Source organism: Solea senegalensis, linkage group LG6, assembly GCF_019176455.1.
Source record: "Solea senegalensis isolate Sse05_10M linkage group LG6, IFAPA_SoseM_1, whole genome shotgun sequence".
Classification (NCBI taxonomy): domain Eukaryota; kingdom Metazoa; phylum Chordata; class Actinopteri; order Pleuronectiformes; family Soleidae; genus Solea; species Solea senegalensis.
In genome coordinates, this window is record NC_058026.1 from 26,235,306 (window position 1) to 26,255,765 (window position 20,460).

Consider the following 20,460-nt stretch of genomic DNA (forward strand, 5'->3'; position numbering starts at 1 on the left):
AGTTCAGAGTGGACACATCTCTACACTGAACACATATATGTATATGTACGTATATACATATATATATATATATATACATTTTGGACTAATGAGGATTGCATGCTAATCTTTTTTCAACTCAAATAATTCATATTTATATTTAATCAAAGTGGTGCTCAATAAAAAAACTCCCCTGCAGCTCCACCAGAAACAAGCTGAAAGAAGAGCATACTGCCACCTAGTGGCATAGTGGAGGAGTGGTGCTACGAGGACATGGATCCTGGTCTAATGAAATGGTTTGCTGTGCATGGCATGTGTCTGAAGTGGATTCTGAGCTCTTCATTTTAACTTGCAAACATTTGGTTATGATCTCTGCTTCAGCACAGAGCTCATGCAGACAGACAGACACACACACACACGCACACACATACACACATGCACACACACACACACACACACACACACACGCACACACACACACCAGCCAATCACTCCATGGTCAGAATGACATGTTTGTGTTGTGTGTTGTTTCTCATGACAACATGAACACAACCAACCCATGACTTACATGAGCTGTGTGTGTGTGTGTGTGTGTGTGTGTGTGTGTGTGTGTGTGTAAATAGTGTGGGAGTGCCATGTGTCATCACAGTATGAGCTCCTGTCCTCTTATGGTCTCCCACTGAGACCTCATCCCCTTCACTTACACACACATGTTGGACATTCATGACTTGAGGGGACATTGCATTGATTTACATTAATTTCCTGGAGACTTACTCTAACCTTAACCACAATTACTACAGACCTAATCCTAATCCTAATCTTAACCCTAACCTAACTTTAAAACATATCTTCACCTTAAAATGTAGTCATTTACATTGTGGGGACTTGATTTTTGTCCCCACTTGGAAGACAAGTCCCTGTAATGTGACTGTGTAAACAGTTTTAGGTCCCCACAACATTAGTAACACCCACACACACACACACACATTATGATGTTTAGGAGATTTGAATTATATGTGTTTTGTGTTGTGTGTAAATGAAGATTCATAACTTAAGCGAGAGACAGAGACATCACAGATTTCTCTTGTGTGATTGACAATGATGTCTTTGGTGGAGGTTTGACGTGGGGCAGTATTGTGGTTGTAGCCACTGTAGCATGACTGCATGTTAACTCCTCCCCATGGCGACACAGCGGCCGAACCCGTGAGCTGGAAAACAACGGTGTGTGAGCGCGTGCAGCAAAGCACAGGACGACGTGGACGTCGATGAAAACGTGAAGACAGACGACTCTCGTGTCCTCATTTGGAGCAAAACTTCCTCAAAACTCAACTCGTGTTACAGGCGTCAGACATGAAAACGGACCGTGGTCACGCGGTTGGCGTAGTGGTTAGCACTCTTGCCTTTGCAGCAAGAAGACCCGAGTCCGAGCCCCGCGGCTGAAACAAGGGTCTTTCTGCATGTTCTCCCCGTGTGTGCGTGGGTGTCCTCTGTTGTTCCTACTGTTGACCGTCGTCGTGAGAGTGAATGGTTGAATGGTTGTTTGTCTCTAAATGTGTCCCTGTGATGGACACAGTGTGACGGACATTATGTCGGTCATGACACCATGAAGACAATCTTTATGTCAAAGAGTTATGAGGACGTCAAGCCAATGATTCAAGACTAAACTATACAATGAAGTTTTGAATGGATTTAGAATCTTTGACGAGCACAATCACACTTTCTACATGAATTGATTTGTTACACGTGGATGGTGCGACTGTAAACCTATAAATGAAAGTGAAACTCTCCCTCCCTCCCTCCCTCCCGCTCTCTCGCTCTTCTATAGACACGAGCACTTTATGACTGTGACGTCACCGCTCACAACCCCACACCTCCTGCCACAGAGGTATGCCCCACTGTTGGCTACTGAGGGGGCGTGAGTAGGAGAACCGTGTGGGTGGGGTCTCGTTGGTGATCTCATGTCATCAGACTCCTCAAAGACACACTTTCTCTCTGTTTATCTGGCTTCTCTTTCCATGTCGTCATTCCTGAAGCTTTCACTGGCAGAGGCGAGATGGAAGCACTCTCATCCTGACCGCTGATTCTCTCCATCCTCATCTCCCCCTTCCTCTGCCTTTCCTCTCTTCATTTCCTCGCTCACACATTACTGCTGATCTCAGCAGAGTGCTACCACTCAGCTGATGGACTCTCTCTCTCTCTCTCTCTCTCTCCAACCCCACCAAACTCTCTTATTTTCCCCTTCACCACTTTCTTTCTCCAGCTTTCCAGCTGCTCTCTCTCTTCCTGACTTCATGCATGATCAAATGAACGGAGAAAGACACAGGGATGTGTCTGTCCTTCCTCCATCCGTTCTCTGTTTTGTCTTATAATCACGTGTGTGTTTCCTCATGTGCTCACTTTGCTGCAAACACTAGAGGGGGCGGGAGATCATGTCTACCCCCCAACAACCAAACCCACTCTGATAAAAATAAACAAAAACATAAGGAAACATTATGTAATGATGTAAAAGTGGAACAAGGAAATGCTATAATAGTGTTATTATTTATAGTGTATCATGTGTACAGGTCACTCTACGTGAGATTGAGTATGGTTCTACAACGCTGTCAATCAAACAGTGGTTCCACCTTTCAGACACTTCCTCCAATCATCATGCAGAAGCCCAGCGTCCACAATTATTGTTTGAGTGGTAGTTAAAAACATCGCGCTGCAGCGGGAACAGCTGATTGTGAACGAGTTATATCGTTGATCACGTTCTGGTGAACCTTTAATCATGACATGCAAATACAACAGTACATATCTCACCATGTATGTGAAGACATTTTACAGAAAGCAGAGCTTCCCTCGCTGTCTACAACTGCCTGTGGTCTACAGTTATGTTTTAACATTTAATAGCTTGACTGGACATGTAGTACAGACATCTGTAATTACATTCTTCCTAGGACTCCGATGTAAGGTTGGCATTTTCATTGTTTGTGGCGATAAAATCACTTCAAGTTCATTGTGATCAAAGGCAAGAACGTACATGTAATGTGTACATGTATGTGTACATGTATGTGTACATGTAATGTGTACATGTATGTGTACATGTACACATTACATGTAATGTGTACATGTATGTGTACATGTACACATACATGTATGTGTACATGTAATGTGTACATGTATGTGTACATGTACACATTACATGTAATGTGTACATGTATGTGTACATGTACACATTACATGTAATGTGTACATGTATGTGTACATGTAATGTGTACATGTATGTGTACATGTATGTGTACATGTATGTGTACATGTAATGTGTACATGTATGTGTACATGTACACATACATGTATGTGTACATGTACACATACATGTACACATACATGTATGTGTACATTATGTCCCGGAGCAAAAACTCTGTTGTGAGCAATTCTAATGTAATGAAGCGTCTCACGCCGGCACACACATCTACAAAGTTAGTTACCAAAAACACTGATTATTGAGAGTTTGATTTATTTAATTAAGAATGAGACGACAGAGCTAAACACACTTTTTTGTTGTTTAAAAGTTTACTTTTGTTGTCTCAGGTTGAGAAAGTTTGATTTAATTTACTAGAGTTAAATGCACGTTATATGGTGTAACTGTTTACTTTTCTTAGAAAGATAATACTTGAAGTGCAGGATAAACATCTGTCGACGTGCAATAAATATAGAAAGTTATGTACAAACATCTGTCTGTTCTACTCATTTCAACTGACTTGTGAAAACTACACATAACAGTAACGCAAATAGTTACTTTCCCTGGTAACAAGTTACTTTTATTATAGAGTAATTCAGTTACTAACTCAGTTACTTTTTGGAACAAGTAGTGAGTAACTTTAACTAATTACTTTTTTAAAGTAACATTCCCAACACTGATTGTGACTATCTGTTAACAGTTGCTTTATTATATGAATCTAATTAGTCAAATAATCCCCCCCATGGTAATTATTATTATTATTATTATTATTATCATTGTCATTGTCATTTGTATGATGATTATTATGATGATGATGATGATTATTATTATTGTTGTTGTTGTTATTATGCAGGCTCACTTTCACTGAAAACACGGCAGCCACTTCCTTTAATAAACAGTATCTAATCTTTTTTGCCTGGAAACAGAAGTTTATAATCCTCTAATTCCACAGAGAAAAGAAGCATATTTAGGTCACAGGGAAACAGGAGCTGCTGTGTTTGTGTAAAAGATGGATGCAGCAGTGGATCAACTCCTCTGTATCAGGACATGAAATGGCTGAGCGTGATCATCCATGAAGGCCCGGTACATATGAACTGACCCATTGTCTTCCACCAAAGTCTGGATCATGTGCACATGCATGAAATGTCTGATCACAGCGCAGACACATTATAATGTAGTTCTGAGTCTTTTTGTCCATAAGTGTGTTTCCTCTTTCCTGTTGACACGTGTATATGTTGACCCTGCTGTCTGATTGGTCCACCTGTTCCTCCGTCTGACCCTTGGACCTCACAAGGACACAGCGTCTGGACGTCTGTGTCCTCGTCTCTCAGTATCTCACTGCTTGTTATTTTGTGCAGATATAAATACACACGTTGAATGAATAAATGAAGGATTTTAACCTAAAAACTCAGACAAATAAACGTGTGTGTGCAGCTGTACACAGGGAACCAGATTGTGTATTAGGTGCAAATTGAAAGTCACAACAAAGGAGTGAAACTGTTATTGAGAGTATGTATTAGAAAATGAACATTTAGTATTTTATCAAAAGGAGGTTGAAATGTAGCACAGACAATTTAAAATGCTGCATTTATGTCAGAGAGGTGGGTCAATACTGTGATTTCAAACATTTAGCGACTTGCTTATTCTGTAAAAAACTAAAATCTTTTTCTTTGTTTACTAGATTTGTGCTGCTTTTCTCGTGGCTGGTCACACTTTGATCTCTGCGTGGCTGAACTCTGACCTCTTCCCTGCAGTTGTAAAGCATAAACCTGTAATAAGGTTTTGTCCTTCACAGGGGTCACATGACTCTCAGGTGACATAAATGCTTGGGTTACAGCGATTGAGCTAACAACCACTCACTCACTCACTCACTCACTCATCTTCTACCGCTTTATCCTCCACATGAGGGTTGCGGGGGACGCCAATGTCAGCTGACATAGGGCGTGTCCACCATGGACAGTTCAGCAGTCCATCACAGAGACAAACAACCATTCACTCTCACTCTCACATCTACAGTCAGTTTAGAGCAGGGCCAGATTTGATAATGTGAAGATGTCACTTCAGACCTTTTTTTTTACATACAAATGCACTGTTTAATTAACATTTCATTTTCATTGTCACAATTATTCTTTTTAAATGTCGATGTAACCATGTCCATGTAGGTCTGAAGGAGTGAAAAAAGAAAAGAAAAAGAAAAAAGAACTTGCTGCGGCCGAATAACAACATCTCACCATGATTGGCATCTTCTAGCAGCACAGCACGAGTGCTAACCACTACACCATACATTCTACTCTGCCTTTTACATTACCCCTGTGCATGTTGGGGCTCCCGTTCCAAGTTTTGCACAGATACGGCAAAGTTAAAGGGCACTTCCTGTTTAAAATGGACAAATTCCTGTTGGTTCAAGGGCGTGTCCCGAAACAGTTCCAGCGAAGTTCTCTTGTCCCACATTGTGCAGATCGGTGAATGTATGGCAAAGTTACATTGGACTTCCTGTTGGGAGGTCGTCTTTGGCAAAGTTACATTGGACTTCCTGTTGGGAGGTCGTCTTTTGCAGACATGTCCAGGGCGGGTCTGTGGTCTCACATATCACGAGTTAGGTGGACACAACAATCCCCACAGTGTGAAATGTGATGATATCTCCAGCAACCAGACACTCATCAGTTCTAGCAGGTTTGGCTGATATTGGACTGTGATTAGCACAGTTATTACCGTGTAATAAAGTTCACCATCTCCCATGTGTCGTGAATGTTTCCACTGATTTGGTGAAGGAACTGTGTACATCAGTCACTGCACAGTACTGTCTATATTTACACATATTTACAGGAGGACGCCTGGTGTGTGTGTGTGGCACTTTAGTGTCCATCATAAGTTTGTCATGAATCTTAACACAATACATCACATTAGTTTTAGTAAACGACAGATAACATGTGAGCAAACTGAATCTACGACCTAAGTGAAATAAACACAACTGCAGGGTTTCATTGTCCACACGTAACTTATGAAATATAATGTCAAATCTATATCCAGAATCCATTCTCAGTGAGATCACACAGTGTTGTGCACTGGGATGTTCTCTCTGGGATGTTTCCCACAGTCCAAAAACATACATCTCCATTATTAAACAAATGGACATTATGATATGTGTGCAACCCCTGACTGCACTTTGTACATATGCAGCAGAGATTATCAGAGAGTATCAGAGAGTGATGAGCCTGTAAATGACTGCACAGCAATAATGATAATGGAAGTGATGGCAAAGGGACAATTCTCAACCAGGTTCAACTTCATTTCCTTGCACTGTTTCCTCAGAGGAGTTACTGCACCTTTCTGATTCCAGTGGTCTAATTCTCAATGCAGCAACCTGTTCTTGTGTCTACACATCAGGGTAAATGTCTCCACCTTTGGTGTAATCTGTCCAGATTGTGATGCAGATATCTGCTGTAATCTGATGTCATTCCTCCATCTCACAGTTTGTTAAAACAGAAACAGTTTTGTCTTAAATGACATTAAAACTGATTTCACAGGGTAATAGTGAGAGAAAAACAACACCTGCGTTTCTCCATATCCTTTTTCATGCATGATATGAAACAACACAACATCAGCTGTGATGAGACAAGTGATCAAACAGGAACTGCTCACACTCTTCACGACCTTCATGAAGTAAGCACCTTGGGTCAAGGACATATAAAACACTTATTTTAAGGCTTTAAAACTAAAGCATATTTATACACTTTCAAACATTCTTATGGAGTAGTTTGTTCCATTTCTTCCTTCCAATAAATCCTCCTCCATGAAACACACTGCATATTTAATATTATTAAAAACACAGATAATTATACATAATCTCACATATTTGTTGTGATGATTTGATAAATGTGTGTCATATACACATCGATCATGACTTAACTGATCTTAAGACCAAAATAATCAAATGCCATCCAGAGATAATCTCAGTGGGATTACTCAGTGGGATTACACACGTGTCCGCTCAAACTGGTCCTCATGACGTATTCATGTGCAGCATATACTTATATATACATACTTCTTATGTTAAACTTAATGTTTTAGGCTGATTTATTTGTAGCAGCGGCCACAGAGCAGACGTTTGTAGACAAATAACTGAATGATGATTTAGTTGATGTCATATCTTAAATCTTAAATCATATCAGGGGTATATGATGTATAAAATGAACTCAGTTCATTACATCTTATCCTTTGGGGGGAGCTAGAGCCAAACACATCCTCCACTGGGTGACAGTCAGTGTTTACCCTGATCAGGTGACCAGTCTGTCACAGAGCTAACCAGAGAAAAGCAACCATTCACACTCACATTCACTCACATTCACCCATGAAGTGTGAAGACTGTGGGGGAAGCATGTGATCATTGTAAAGGAAAGATCCTTTAAAAGTCTTTAATCAACAATGACTGACGTTTCAAAGGTTAGTAAGGAAAAAGCGTGGTATGAAGGACTGTATGGCAGCGTGTACACAATTCCACACATACTGCATACTTTAATTTGCTTTACTGTGACAGCACGACCACTAGTATTCTGAAGAAGAAACCAGGAAGGACACTATTTAGATGAGGGGTGGAGCTGGTGCATCTTACTGAACGTGCCCAACCTTTTTTGACCCAAGATCTACTTTTCAAGTAGCCAACCTCCCGACATCTACCAGTCCAGTGTGAACATTACAGACCCACTCACATGTTTGCAGCATGCAGTAACTAACCTCTGTCACACCCTGACAATATGCCAGATACATACGCCACTTTAAAGGGGACATATTATACCCTATTTCTCCAAGTTACAATAGTTCCCTGGTGTCCTAATGAACATGTCAGTGACATGCTTTGGTCAAAATACCATAAGGATGAAGAATCATAGCAGTTCAATAACCCTGCTAAACCCGCCCCTTTCAGAACGCTCGGTTTTCTGCATGGTCCCTTTATATGCAAATGAGACACAGGCAAACACACACCCACTTCTTCCAGGGGGTTTCTGATTTGTCCTCTTTACAGCGCTCACTCGCTCAGCTCCTGTTCCCTCCCCTCATTCCTCTCCCCCTCCCTCCACTAGTTCTCTGACAATATCAACATGGCAGCGTGAGCAGAAAACAGCGAGAGTGGCATCACAGGAAGAGACGTCCTACATAAGGATGGAGCCGAACACTGTCCAACTGTAAATCAGTTAAAAACACTTAGGGACAGCACCACTGATCCACCGCTGATCGCTGCATAAACAGCTGCTGTATGTGACTGTATCAGACTGAGTCTGTGCTCCGGTCATGGAGGACGTACTGAACAAATATGTTTAATTAGGACGTGTCAGAATGGTCAGTTATGACCTCTATGTGACCTTTTCTTAACAATGTGTGTGTTTGTACGTCGCTGACTAAATACGGCGACCGCTGGCCGCAGTCTGATGTGAAGTGGTGCGAACACACGAACACACGTTTGCTGACTTTATCCGGCACATTAGCTTCATATATAAAATCCTCTGTAAAACACTGTGCTCCACTGTGCAGCCACCAACAGCACACTTGTCCCTCCGCGTTGACATAATACCGCTCTTCCTCCCTCGCCTGCACTCTCGCAGGGACAAGGTGGAGCTAAGGTGGAGCTCTCCAAGTAAACTTACTGGTGGGGCGGTAACATTCGCGGTGAAATGCGCATGCTGCCGTCATAAGTGCAGGGAATTCAACATGGAGTGTTTTATCGCCTATACTTACACTAAGGGGGACCACGAAAACATGACTGAGTATTCTTTTTCTACACTTTGGCGACTGGTAGGGCCTCCAGAGTCCCAAATATAAGTATTGAAATGGTTAAAAAGTTGCTTTTGCATAATACGTCACCTTTAAGAATAACAAAGTCATTTACAGCTAAATATTTACTATACTTACTATATGTAATACTACTATATAAATATAGTGTGAATATCAGTGCAGTCTGTAGTGTAAGGTGTGCATGAGGGATAATGTGTGTGTAAGTGACCTTAATATCAACCACAATAACACAACACATACAAAACAGGTAGATATACACAGTATAAAGGGACTGCCTGTCTCAGACAGTTCTGGACCTGAACACTACACACAGATACTCATTTCTCACGTTTGAAATACTCTATAATACACATAATACATAATGAACATGAATGTAGTCATTCATTAAACTGAAAAGTGTTTTTTTTTTGTTGGGAAAATTGAGGAAGGATTAGGATTATCTGGATTAGCAGCTAACCCCATGAACTGGTGCATGGTTAGAGAAGGTTTTTGGATTATGGAAGGATTATGGAAATTAAAATTGCAGTAAATGTTGTCATGTGTTCAGCAGACACATCAACAATGATCCTGTTTTCATAATCTCAGGTTAGTGTAGGGAGGAGTCTCAGAGAAGTCATGTGAACATCACATTACTATGTGACGTCACAGCACTGAAGATCAATGTGTGTGTGTGTGTGTGTGTGTCTGTCTGTCTGTGTGTGTCTATGTGTCTGTCTGTGTCTGTCTGTCTGTGTCTGTCTGTGTCTGTCCATGTCTGTCTGTGTGTGTCTATGTGTCTGTCTGTGTGTGTATCTGTTTGTGTGTCTGTCTATGTGTGCATCTGTCTGTGTGTGTGTTTGTCTCTGTCTGTCTCTCTCTCTCTCTGTCTCTCTCTCTCTGTCTGTCTCTCTGTCTGTCTTGTCTCTGTCTCTCTCTCTCTGTCTGTCTGTCTGTCTCTCTCTGTCTGTCTCTCTCTCTCTCTCTCTCTGTCTCTCTCTCTGTCTGTCTCTCTCTCTGTCTGTCTGCCTGTCTGTCTGTCTCTGTCTCTGTCTCTCTGTCTCTCTCTCTCTCTCTGTCTCTCTCTCTCTGTCTCTCTGTCTCTGCCTGTCTGTCTCTCTGTCTGTCTGTCTCTCTGTCTGTCTCTCTCTCTCTCTGTCTCTCTGTGTCTCTCTGCCTGTCTGTCTCTCTGTCTGTCTGTCTCTCTCTGTCTGTCTGTCTCTCTCTCTCTGTCTGCCGGTCTGTCTGTCATGTAGTCTAGCCTATAGTCTATGTCAGCTGATGAGCAGAAACACCAAAGCTGAGCGTTACATAAGGTGGATTTAGGCTTTTACTGTCAGTGCAAAGCTGATGGTGTCATTGGAAGAATGAGTGTGAGTTTATCGTGACAATCCACTTCTTAAGACTGGGTTAGTACTGACTCTGAGGAAATGCAACCGGCATGCAGACTAGCAGAGCCAGGAATCAAACACACAACCTTTGAGTTAAAAGACGACTCGCTCTGCCACTGAGCTACTGTCCCCTGTCTGAACTGAACAGGGTTGGACACGTCAGGACGTAAACTAGCATTAAAAAGCAAGAAAAGCATTGTTTAATGACTCGTACAGGAGTCACACAGGTGGTTTCTGCTGAAGAAGGTTAGAGAACAGAGTGTCGTCACACACACGCGCACACACACACACACACACACACACACACACACACACACACAGCAGCTGTAGCACATAAACAATGCTCTTAATCACACAGGTAAAGGTAAAGTAGAGAGAAAAACAGTTGGACTGGATTACAATAATCCATAATCCATGGTGAAAACAGCCAAACATCACACTCCTGACACTACATGTCTTTCCCTCCTCTGTGAACCTGGTACCTGTCCACTCGTCTTTGTCTCTGGTAGACATTACAAATATGAAGCAGTCGTACACTTTCTATAACTTCTCGATTAAAACAGAATGTCTGTGTGATTATATATGATCACGACCTAAAACATGTGACAACAGTTTCTCAAAAAACTCTTTCTGCACCAGTCTGCAACTGGTCCTCACAAAGACAGGAAGACAAGACACACAGTGTGTGTGTGTGTGTGTGTGTTTTCACATAAAGACTCTACATATGGATTCAAAACATTTGACTATGAATATACATCAACACTTGAAATATGGCTATAATTGGCTATATAGGCCACAGTAATGTATGCATCATAATTGTATGTACACACACACACACACTCTATCTAAGTAATGAGATACAGTGTGTGTGTGTGTGTGTGTGTGCGTGTGTGTGTGAAAACAGCACAGTGTGTTATGTAGGCTACACTGAGTGATTGATCACAGGGAGCAGGGAAAAGCAGGTTACTGCAGCACTTACTCACACACACACACACACACACATGCACACACACACACACACACACATTATGCACATTGACACACACACACATGCACACACACACACACACACGACGCATATGCACACACACACACACACACACCACACACACACACACACACACACCCCCTCTCCATGCACGCTCCTCTCAGCATTTGCTCTTTCTCTTTTCTCACTCTCTCTCCCCCCTTCTTCCGTATCCATCTTGGCCTTCCCTCCCCTCTCCTCCCATCCTTCCTCTGAACCTTTCTCCCTCGCTCTCCATATATCACTCTCACCTCCTCCACCCTCACACCCCCTCGTCCTCTACCCATCACTTTCCAGTGGTCCTCCCCCTCTCAGCTCTCCATCCCTCTCATGCCTTCTCTCACAGCCAAACCCGTCTTATATTCCCCGTCTTTTCCTCTCGCTCCTATTACCCAGAGCCCACGGGAACGGAGAGACATTGTCACGTGTCCTCTTCCTCTTCCATCTCTTCCTCCTTCTTTTTCCACTCTCTACCATCTAGCTGCAGCAGTATAGCTGCTGCTCTATCTGTCTGTCTATCTATCTATCTATCTATCTATCTATCTATCATCCATCCATCCGTCCAACCCACTCAGCTGATGTGTAAACTGGACAGGATGATGGTGGAAGTAGCCGTTTAACATGATGGGAGGAGTCACTCCTCTAAATCTCTAGTTCCTGGTCTTCTTCAGTATTACATGGTTTAGACAAAAACAGAAAAAAGAGCACACCATATATCAGTGCTCTGACAAAATCACAACAATCTTACAGATTACAGATTTTCTCAGTGGCTTCAACCTCCACAACATTTAGTCATGTGTTCACATCATAGTAGACATGTCTCCTTCCTCTCAACATGTAACAGCTGCTTTCATACAATTCTCTGCTCTTTTATAACATTATCATTTGCTTCTGTCACGTCAGTCAACATAAACTATACTCAGTGGTTTTTGATATTATATCAAAAAAGTCTTTTTTATCATTATTATTATTATTATTTTTATTTTTAATAATCAAATGAATGTGTGTCTGAACGTGTCTGAAATCATGACTTTTTCAGTATGTTATGATTATTTCCAGAAAGAATATGGTTATTTTTTGTGAAGCTGAGCTGGATTTTCCTGGATGTCATTAAACGCATCATAACTGATGTGTGTGTCGTCCGCCAATCAAAATGTGATATCATAGTGACAGAATGCCCCAGGCCCAGCGACGTGTCTGGCACTAGCCCCCAGTGATGTCATCATCGACGTTTGAACCTTTGGCGGGTTTTGAAGTAAACTGTGATCACTGCATTAACACCACTGATCCATCCACCCTCACTTGGCAAGCGTGTATGAACCGAGCACGACATCGTGTGAACCGTTTCTACAATTCTGTGACAGCATCGTGGAAGAGGGGTGAGGATGCAGGGAGGAAGAGGAAGGGGACAAAACAGGGGAAGAGGGAGAAGAGGCCAAATACATATGCAGATTCCTAATGACATCAGGGCTACAGGACCATGTGTCAATCACGGCCTCACAATGGCTGAGGCTGGTCGGAGGGTGCAACCAAATGTTGGAAGAACCACTGTGAATAAGAGTAAGGGCAGAATGGGAGGCTCCTCCTCTCCTGTGGAACCAGCTTCCAATGACAGTTCGGGAGGCGGAGCCTCTCTCTGTATTTAAAGTTAGACTTAAAACTTTCCTTTTTGATAAAGCTTATAGTTAGAGCTGGTTCAGGGAAACCTGGACGGGCAGGGGTTCACTGTAAACCAGTATAGTGCTGTCTGCAGGTGGTGTCGCCCAGTTCTGACCTTTTTTTGTCATCATGAAAACTTGACAAAGCCATTTGACTCATAAACCATCATAAAATCATAAACTTGTCATTTTGATGACAGTTTCATTGACATGAATACTTGCTTTTGAGGAATGCACTCTCCAGTTTGAGCAAGTTTGCACGAGTTGTTTTTAGAAAAGCACAAACTGCTGTGCAAATGTTAACAGTGATGTGAGTCATGGTGCAGTAAGTGTGGATAAGCAAGCAGCACCAGTCTGGACCTCCTCCTGTCACCACTAAACACAGGAACTCCTCGTCTGTCATGGAAGTCAGTTCATTTCTCATGTGCTGAAGGAGCACGAGCAGGGTTTACACAGGGGGCGGGTCGGTTATTGATAGACAGGTATACCAAGACTGCACTGTTAGATATTATATTATCCAAGCACTGTTCCAATCCACACGTACACAGGCAGCACGTTTGGTTCTCATGACGGGGAAGTTTCCACTGCACCTGACGCATTCTTGGTAACATGTCTGTGAAAGTGGTCATAAACATTTTAGACTCCTTCTAATGTTAGAAAGAGAAAAGAGAAATCTGTTCTTGGTTGTTTTATATAATGGAGCTCCATTGTAACTCATACTCTATACTTCCCAATTATGTAATTACATACTTGGATATGTCTGAGTCAACTTCCTGTTGACAGGGACACAATGCCAACCTGCTACTGACCCCTACTGGTATAATTCAATAATGTGCTCAAGTCCCTTGAGGTGGAGTCATGTGTTACTGTCTCATGTGTCTCACTGTCTGACCCTGAAACCCCGAGTAAACCTGAACCCCGATGTAACCTGACAGTCAGACACCTGTGCTCTAATGATGACATGATGTCAACAATAATAATCTTTTGTGACCACTGAGTTTGAGTTGTTTATAGTTTATAGTTTTAGAGTTATTTGTGTTTGGCGCTACAGCAGTCCTGCAGGTAATGGCAGCACCTGGAGTCTCTGGACTGGAGAAGCTGACTCGCCGTTAGACTGTGTCCAGGTGTCGGCGTGTCAGTGGAGGCGTGGCCTCGCTGTGGGTGCAGTCGTGGGCTACAGCAGAGTAAAATCCGCCTCAAGGATGAACAGTGCTGTCGTCATATTTTTGGACAGCAGTGACAAAGTAAATGAACTGGTTGAGACCGGTGTGGTGGTGGAAGGATCTCTGGTGCAGGTGTTACCTCTGGTGACACCTGCTAAAAAGATCATTATTTCAAATGTTCCGCCGTTTCTAAGTAACGAGTCTCTGATGAAGGAACTGTCGCGGCACGGGAAACTCGTGTCCACGATAAAGATGATTCTGCTGGGCTGTAAATCTGCTCTCCTGAAGCACGTCGTGTCTTTCAGGAGACACAAGGACAACACATCAGAGAAGTTCAGAGTAGATGATTATGATTACACAGTTCATGTCACGTCAGACTCCCTCAAATGTTTTGGTTGCGGGGCAGAGGGACACTTGGTCCGCTCATGCCCGGGAAGAGCAGGTGACCGCCGGTCACAGGGACAGTAACAGTGGGGGGGTCGGGATTCTCTTCTCCAGAGAATTCACTCCTTTTAACTTCACTGCAGACGAGGTCGTTCCAGGCCGACTTTTAAAAGTGACTGCTCAGTTTGAGAAGATGAAACTGGTTTTTATAAATGCTTATGCTCCAGTTATTGCTCTGGAGAGACTGTTTTTTATAGACACACTGAACCAAACACTTCACAAGTGTTGCAGTGAGGAGTTCTTGTTTTTAACTGAACAGAGAACCCTGTCTTAGACGTTTTAGAGATGTTTCCACAGGAGCCAGCGTCAGTACACCTGGCTTCACTGTAGAGGTAACACATTGCTTTAGTCAAGACTTGATAGGTTTTATTGTTACGAGCATCATTTGAATGAAAGAGTGTGATCAGCCCTGTCGGGTTCTCCGATCACTCCCTGGTGCAGTGTGTGGTTTTTATAAAGAATGTGAAATGTAGAGGTGCGTACTGGCACTTTAACACCACACTGTTGACCGATAATGGTTTTAAAGAGTCACTCAGATATTTTTGGTTTTATTTCAGACGGACTAAGTCTGAGTACAGTTCTCTGCAGCAGTGGTGGGACTTAGGAAAGGTTCAGATCAAACAGCTTTGCTTGCAGTACACTCTCAGTGTCACTAGAGACATGATCAGGTCTATGAGAGATCTGGAGAGAGAAGTGGTGGAACTGCAAAACTGAGCAGACTCCACAGGAGATCGACAACATATTGAAGTTCTCAAACTCAAACGCTCAGCTCTGTCCGACCTGCTGGGTTTTCATGCCCATGGTGCTCTGGTTCGGTCACGCTTCCAGAACGTCGCGGAGATGGATGCTCCTTCCCATTTTTTCTTTGGGTTGGAGCGGAAGAGTGGACAGAAGAGACTCATGCACTCGCTGAGGTCTGACAGTGGACTACTACTGCAGGAGGACACAGACATTCGGCAGTGTGCTGTCGGTTTTTATCACGATCTGTACACAGCAGAGCTTAGGGAGGAACCAGAGGTGGCGCTGTCATTCCTCGAAGGGCTGCCACAAGTGACCGAGGACCACAGAGATTTTCTCGAGGCACAACTTTAGGGAGTTTTATAGAGCCTTCTGGGCGGTCATGGGGGACGATCTTCTGTGTGTCCTGCAGGACAGTCTGAACAAGGGACAGCTGCCCCTGAGCTGCAGGAGGGCTGTCCTCACCCTCCTTCCAAAGAAAGGAGACCTGCAGGAGCTTAAGAACTGGCGTCCTGTGTCTCTGCTGTGTACCGACTATAAACTGCTCTCTAAGGTGCTGGCCATGAGACTCAGGAAGGTGATGGACCAGGTCAATCACATGGACCAGACCTAATGTGTTCCCGGCAGGTTGATATCTGACAACATTACTCTGATTCGGGACATTTTGGACCTCTCTAGTTCATTAGGCTCAGATTTCTCTAGATCAAGAAAAAGCTTTTGACAGAGTTGAACACCATTACCTGTGGCAGACGCTGCAGGCTTTTGGCTTCAGCTCAGGTTTCATAGCTAAGATCAGGGTCTTGTACAGTGACATTGAGAGTGTGCTGAAAGTCAATGGTAGACTAAGCGCTCCTTTTAAGGTTCAGAGAGGTGTTAGACAGGGCTGCTCAATATTGGGCATGCTCTACTAGGACTCAAGTATCTTGGTGTCCATCTTGGAGATGCAGCCTCCACCTCCCACAACTGGGACCTTTTTATTGAACAGGTTGAAAGTCGTCTTAAGAGGTGGAGATGGATTTTACCCAAGATGTCTTTCAAAGTTCGAGTCCTCATCATCAATAACCTTGTGTCCTCCATGCTGTGGCACCACCTGATGTGTCTGGACCCGCCAGTACAGCTGCTCTGGTGGACTTCTTCTGGGACCGTCTGCACTGGGTCCCCCAGAGCGTCCTCTTTCTTCCCAAAGAGGAGGGGGGCCACGGACTCGTACATATGGCCAGCAGGAGAGCAGCGTTCAGACTCCAGCACATCCAGCGTTTTTTAACTGGACCCTCGGACCTGGTCTGGAGGCCGGTGGCTCGCGCCATACTGGAGTGGTGTGGTGGACCGGGTCTGGCAGACTCTCTGTTTTTAATGGATTTACGTGGCCTTAACTTGGATAATTTCCCCACCTTTTATAGAGGACTCTTCAAAGTGTGGGAACTCTTCTGTAAGGAAAGAGGGCACTGAGACTCTCTGTTCTGGCTCCTAAAAGAACCAGTGACTCACGGGACACGGCTCCACTGCGTCGCAGGACTGTCCCTACTCCAGAAACTGCGCGATGCCAGGGTCCTGACCCTGGGCCGTGTGGTTCAGGTGTGCGGACCTTGCCCAGTGTCTGGGACCAGGTCAGTCAGGGTGAGTGGTCTCCTGCTGAAAGACTGGAAACAGCAGCTGACTGACTCTGAACTGACTCTTTTAAGTAACTATTGTGACGGCTCAGCTCAGCCTGATCCCACTGACTCTTTCCCCAACATGAACATCACTCCTGTTTTTGAAAGTGACTCTGGTTTTTATTTTGAAGTGAATGATTTTATTGATTATGGTTTGTGGAACATGACGGGGAGGACAATGTATTACTTGGTTTTAAAAGCATTACTGCAGAACAAGCTCAGGGACAGAGTGGACACTCCTTAGAGGACTCACCTGTCCCTCACAACAGGTCAGAAGCCTGAGTGGAAGGCTTTGTACAAGCCACCGCTAACTAAGAAAGCTGGAGACCTACAGTGGAGGCTTCTCCATGGTGCAGTGGCTGTAAATGCTTTTATCTCTGTTGTTAATCCAAATGTCACTGATTCATGTCCTTTCTGTTCACGCACTGTTTTTTACAGTGCGTTAGATTAAGTCCTATGTTTCACTTACTGTTTTTTACAGTGTGTTAGATTAAGTCCGCCTGTTTCACTCACTGTTTTTTACAGTGTGTTAGATTAAGTCCTCTGTTTCACTCACTGTTTTTTACAGTGTGTCAGATTATGTCCTCTGTTTCACTCACTGTTTTTTACAGTGTGTCAGATTAAGTCCTCTGTTTCACTCACTGTTTTACAGTGTGTTAGATTGTCCTCTGTTTCACTTACTGTTTTTTGTGTTAGATTAAGTCACTGTTTCACAGTGTGTCAGATTATGTCAGTGTCAGATTAAGTCCTCTAGTTTTATGTTTAACTTACAGTCAGTGTAGGTTTTACAGTGTCCTCTGTTTCACTCACTTACTGTTTTACAGTGTGTCAGATTATGTCCTCTGTTTCACTTACTGTTTTTACAGTGTGTAGATTAAGTCCTCTGTTTCACTCACTGTTTTTTGTGTCAGATTATGTCCTCTGTTTCACTCACTGTTTTTACAGTGTGTCAGATTAAGTCCTCTGTTTCACTCACTGTTTTTTACAGTGTGTCAGATTAAGTCCTCTGTTTCACTCACTGTTTTTACAGTGTGTCAGATTATGTCCTCTGTGTGTGTTAGATTAAGTCCTGTTTCACTCACTGTTTTTACAGTGTGTCAGATTATGTCCTCTGTTTCACTCACTGTTTTTTACAGTGTGTCAGATTAAGTCCTCTGTTTCACTCACTGTTTTTTACAGTGTGTTAGATTAAGTCCTCTGTTTCACTCACTGTTTTTTACAGTGTGTCAGATTAAGTCCTGTGTTTTCACTTTCTGTTTTTTCTTTGTTTAATGAAACGTTTTCTCACTCTGTTTTTATTCTCGGTTACAAATATGACAGAAAAAGAAAACTCACTGTCAGTTATTTTACTTTTTAATCGGCCAATCAAAGATGGCCGTTTATTTAACCAGGAGAAATAGAGTGGAGAAGAGTGTGAACGTGGATGCTAAACTGATGTTTGTACGAATGCTGAAGACCAGACTGAAAACTGATGTCTCTCTCTGTCTCTCTCTCTCTCTGTGTCTCTCTGTCTCTCTCGCTGTCTCTCTCTCTGTCTCTCTCTCAGCCATTGCCATAACAACAACCCCCCCCCTTGCAGAAGTGACATTTCACTTTGCCCCAGTTGCTGCTCCCTGCAGTGCTGCTCTGATCCAACCTCCCAGCATGTGTGTGTGTGTGTGTGTGAGAGAGCTGCCCTGATCACACACACACACCTTGTCAAACCAGGCCTCTGCTGTGTTGCTGTGTCTGTGTGTGTCTGTGTGTGTCTGTGTGTGTCTGTGTGTGTGTGCGTGCGATCAGAGAAGAGAGGAAGTCAAGCAGCTTCTTTCACACACACACACACACACACACACACACAGCCCCACTCTTACCACCTGTTTACACACATAATCCAAATGAAGCAGCACATTCACGTTCACGTTCACGTTCACATTCACATGTACATAAGTTTCCGTTTCATGTGTTCGACCAAAAAGAAAAAGACATTTACCAAAAAGTGCTTTTCTATTATTGAATTTCCCCTTTTACGCTCTCATGTTGTCACCTTTGACCCATACGTGTGTTCTCTTGTTACGGCAAAACACTGTGAGCACAAACACTCAGTCAAAGATATTTTTTACAGTTAATGGTGAAATCTATCAATAGCTGACTTTTTATTTATTTATCGTAAATATGTGTGAGTGTGTGTCCATGGACGTACAGTGTATTTATTGTTTCACAGGAAGTCTTTTACTACACGAGGAAATCAGGCCAGAGTGAGAGAAAACAAGAATACAAAAGTGTGTTATATATGTGTGTGTGTGTGTGTGTGCATATATATACAGTATATACTGTATAGTGCTGTCAACGATCACATGTTCATTTTGGCGATTTATTTCAATAATTGAATGCGTTAAAATAATGAACGCAGTTAACGTTGTTTTAAAGTTGAAAGAAAGTCTTTCAATTTAAATATACTTTATATAAATAACTATATTTATTTTTTTAATCAATGATAAGCTTCATGTTTAATCGCGATTCATTATTATTATGATTTATTTTTATTGATTGACAGCCCTAATATATACTGTACATAGATATATATGTATATGAATATATAAATAACTGCTGATGTACTTTTTTATATACATTAAGACATAAAAACAACAAGAACTCACCCCGTGAGCACAACCACAAAGTCCATGACGTTCCAGCCGTTCCTCAGATAGGAGCCCTTGTGTAACGCAAAACCCAGAGCCAGGATCTTAATCCCCGACTCAAAGCAGAAGATGGCTATGAAGTAAGGCTCTGTCTCTTCCTGTAAAGAGAGGAGAGGAGGAAATGAGGACAGGAGGAAAGGACAAGAGGAGAGGTTGTGTTGTTCTTCTCAGATGAATCAGAATAAAGCTGTAAAAAACATCGCACACTTTCCTATAGTTTGACTTTTATTGTGTTTCCTAAAAAAAAGACGATTTTCCCCTTCGGGACCTTTTGTGTCACTCAGCCAATCACAAGAGAGGCTCTTTCATTTGGAAAGATCGATCAAATATACAACTGAGAATAATAAAAACAGCAGATGAAGGTAAACACTAAAGTGACTGACTGTCTGTCTGTCTGTCTGTCTGTCTGTCTGTCTGTGGTTGGATAATCTCGGTCCCTCACGCTGATAATGAACAACCACGAGCAGATCAGACAGCGTCTTTCTCAGGGTTAAGACTTGATTTTAGGGTTAGAACTGGGTTTAGATTAAGGTTAGGCTAAGGGTTACAGTAAGGCATTTAGTTGTAATGGTTAAAGTTAGGGCAGGGGTCTGCAACCTGCGGCTCAAGGCCCACATGTGGCTCTTTGGTGCCTCTGCAGTGGCTCCCTGTAGCTTTGACAAAAACATGATGTTTATTTATTGATTTCAAAGTAAAACCTTTTTCAGAGATCAAAGTGATAATGAAAGTGGTTTAATA

The 20,460-nt window shown here is 42.8% G+C and overlaps 1 protein-coding gene across 1 annotated transcript in view; it reads right to left on the reverse strand.

Moving 5' to 3' along the window:
• LOC122770849 (voltage-dependent P/Q-type calcium channel subunit alpha-1A-like) overlaps nucleotides 1–20,460 on the reverse strand; it is a 143,529-nt gene that overhangs the window by 122,350 nt on the left and 719 nt on the right. The window contains 1 exon segment of the mRNA XM_044028014.1: nucleotides 19,681–19,820. Within this exon segment, the coding sequence (XP_043883949.1) occupies nucleotides 19,681–19,820 (140 nt within the window).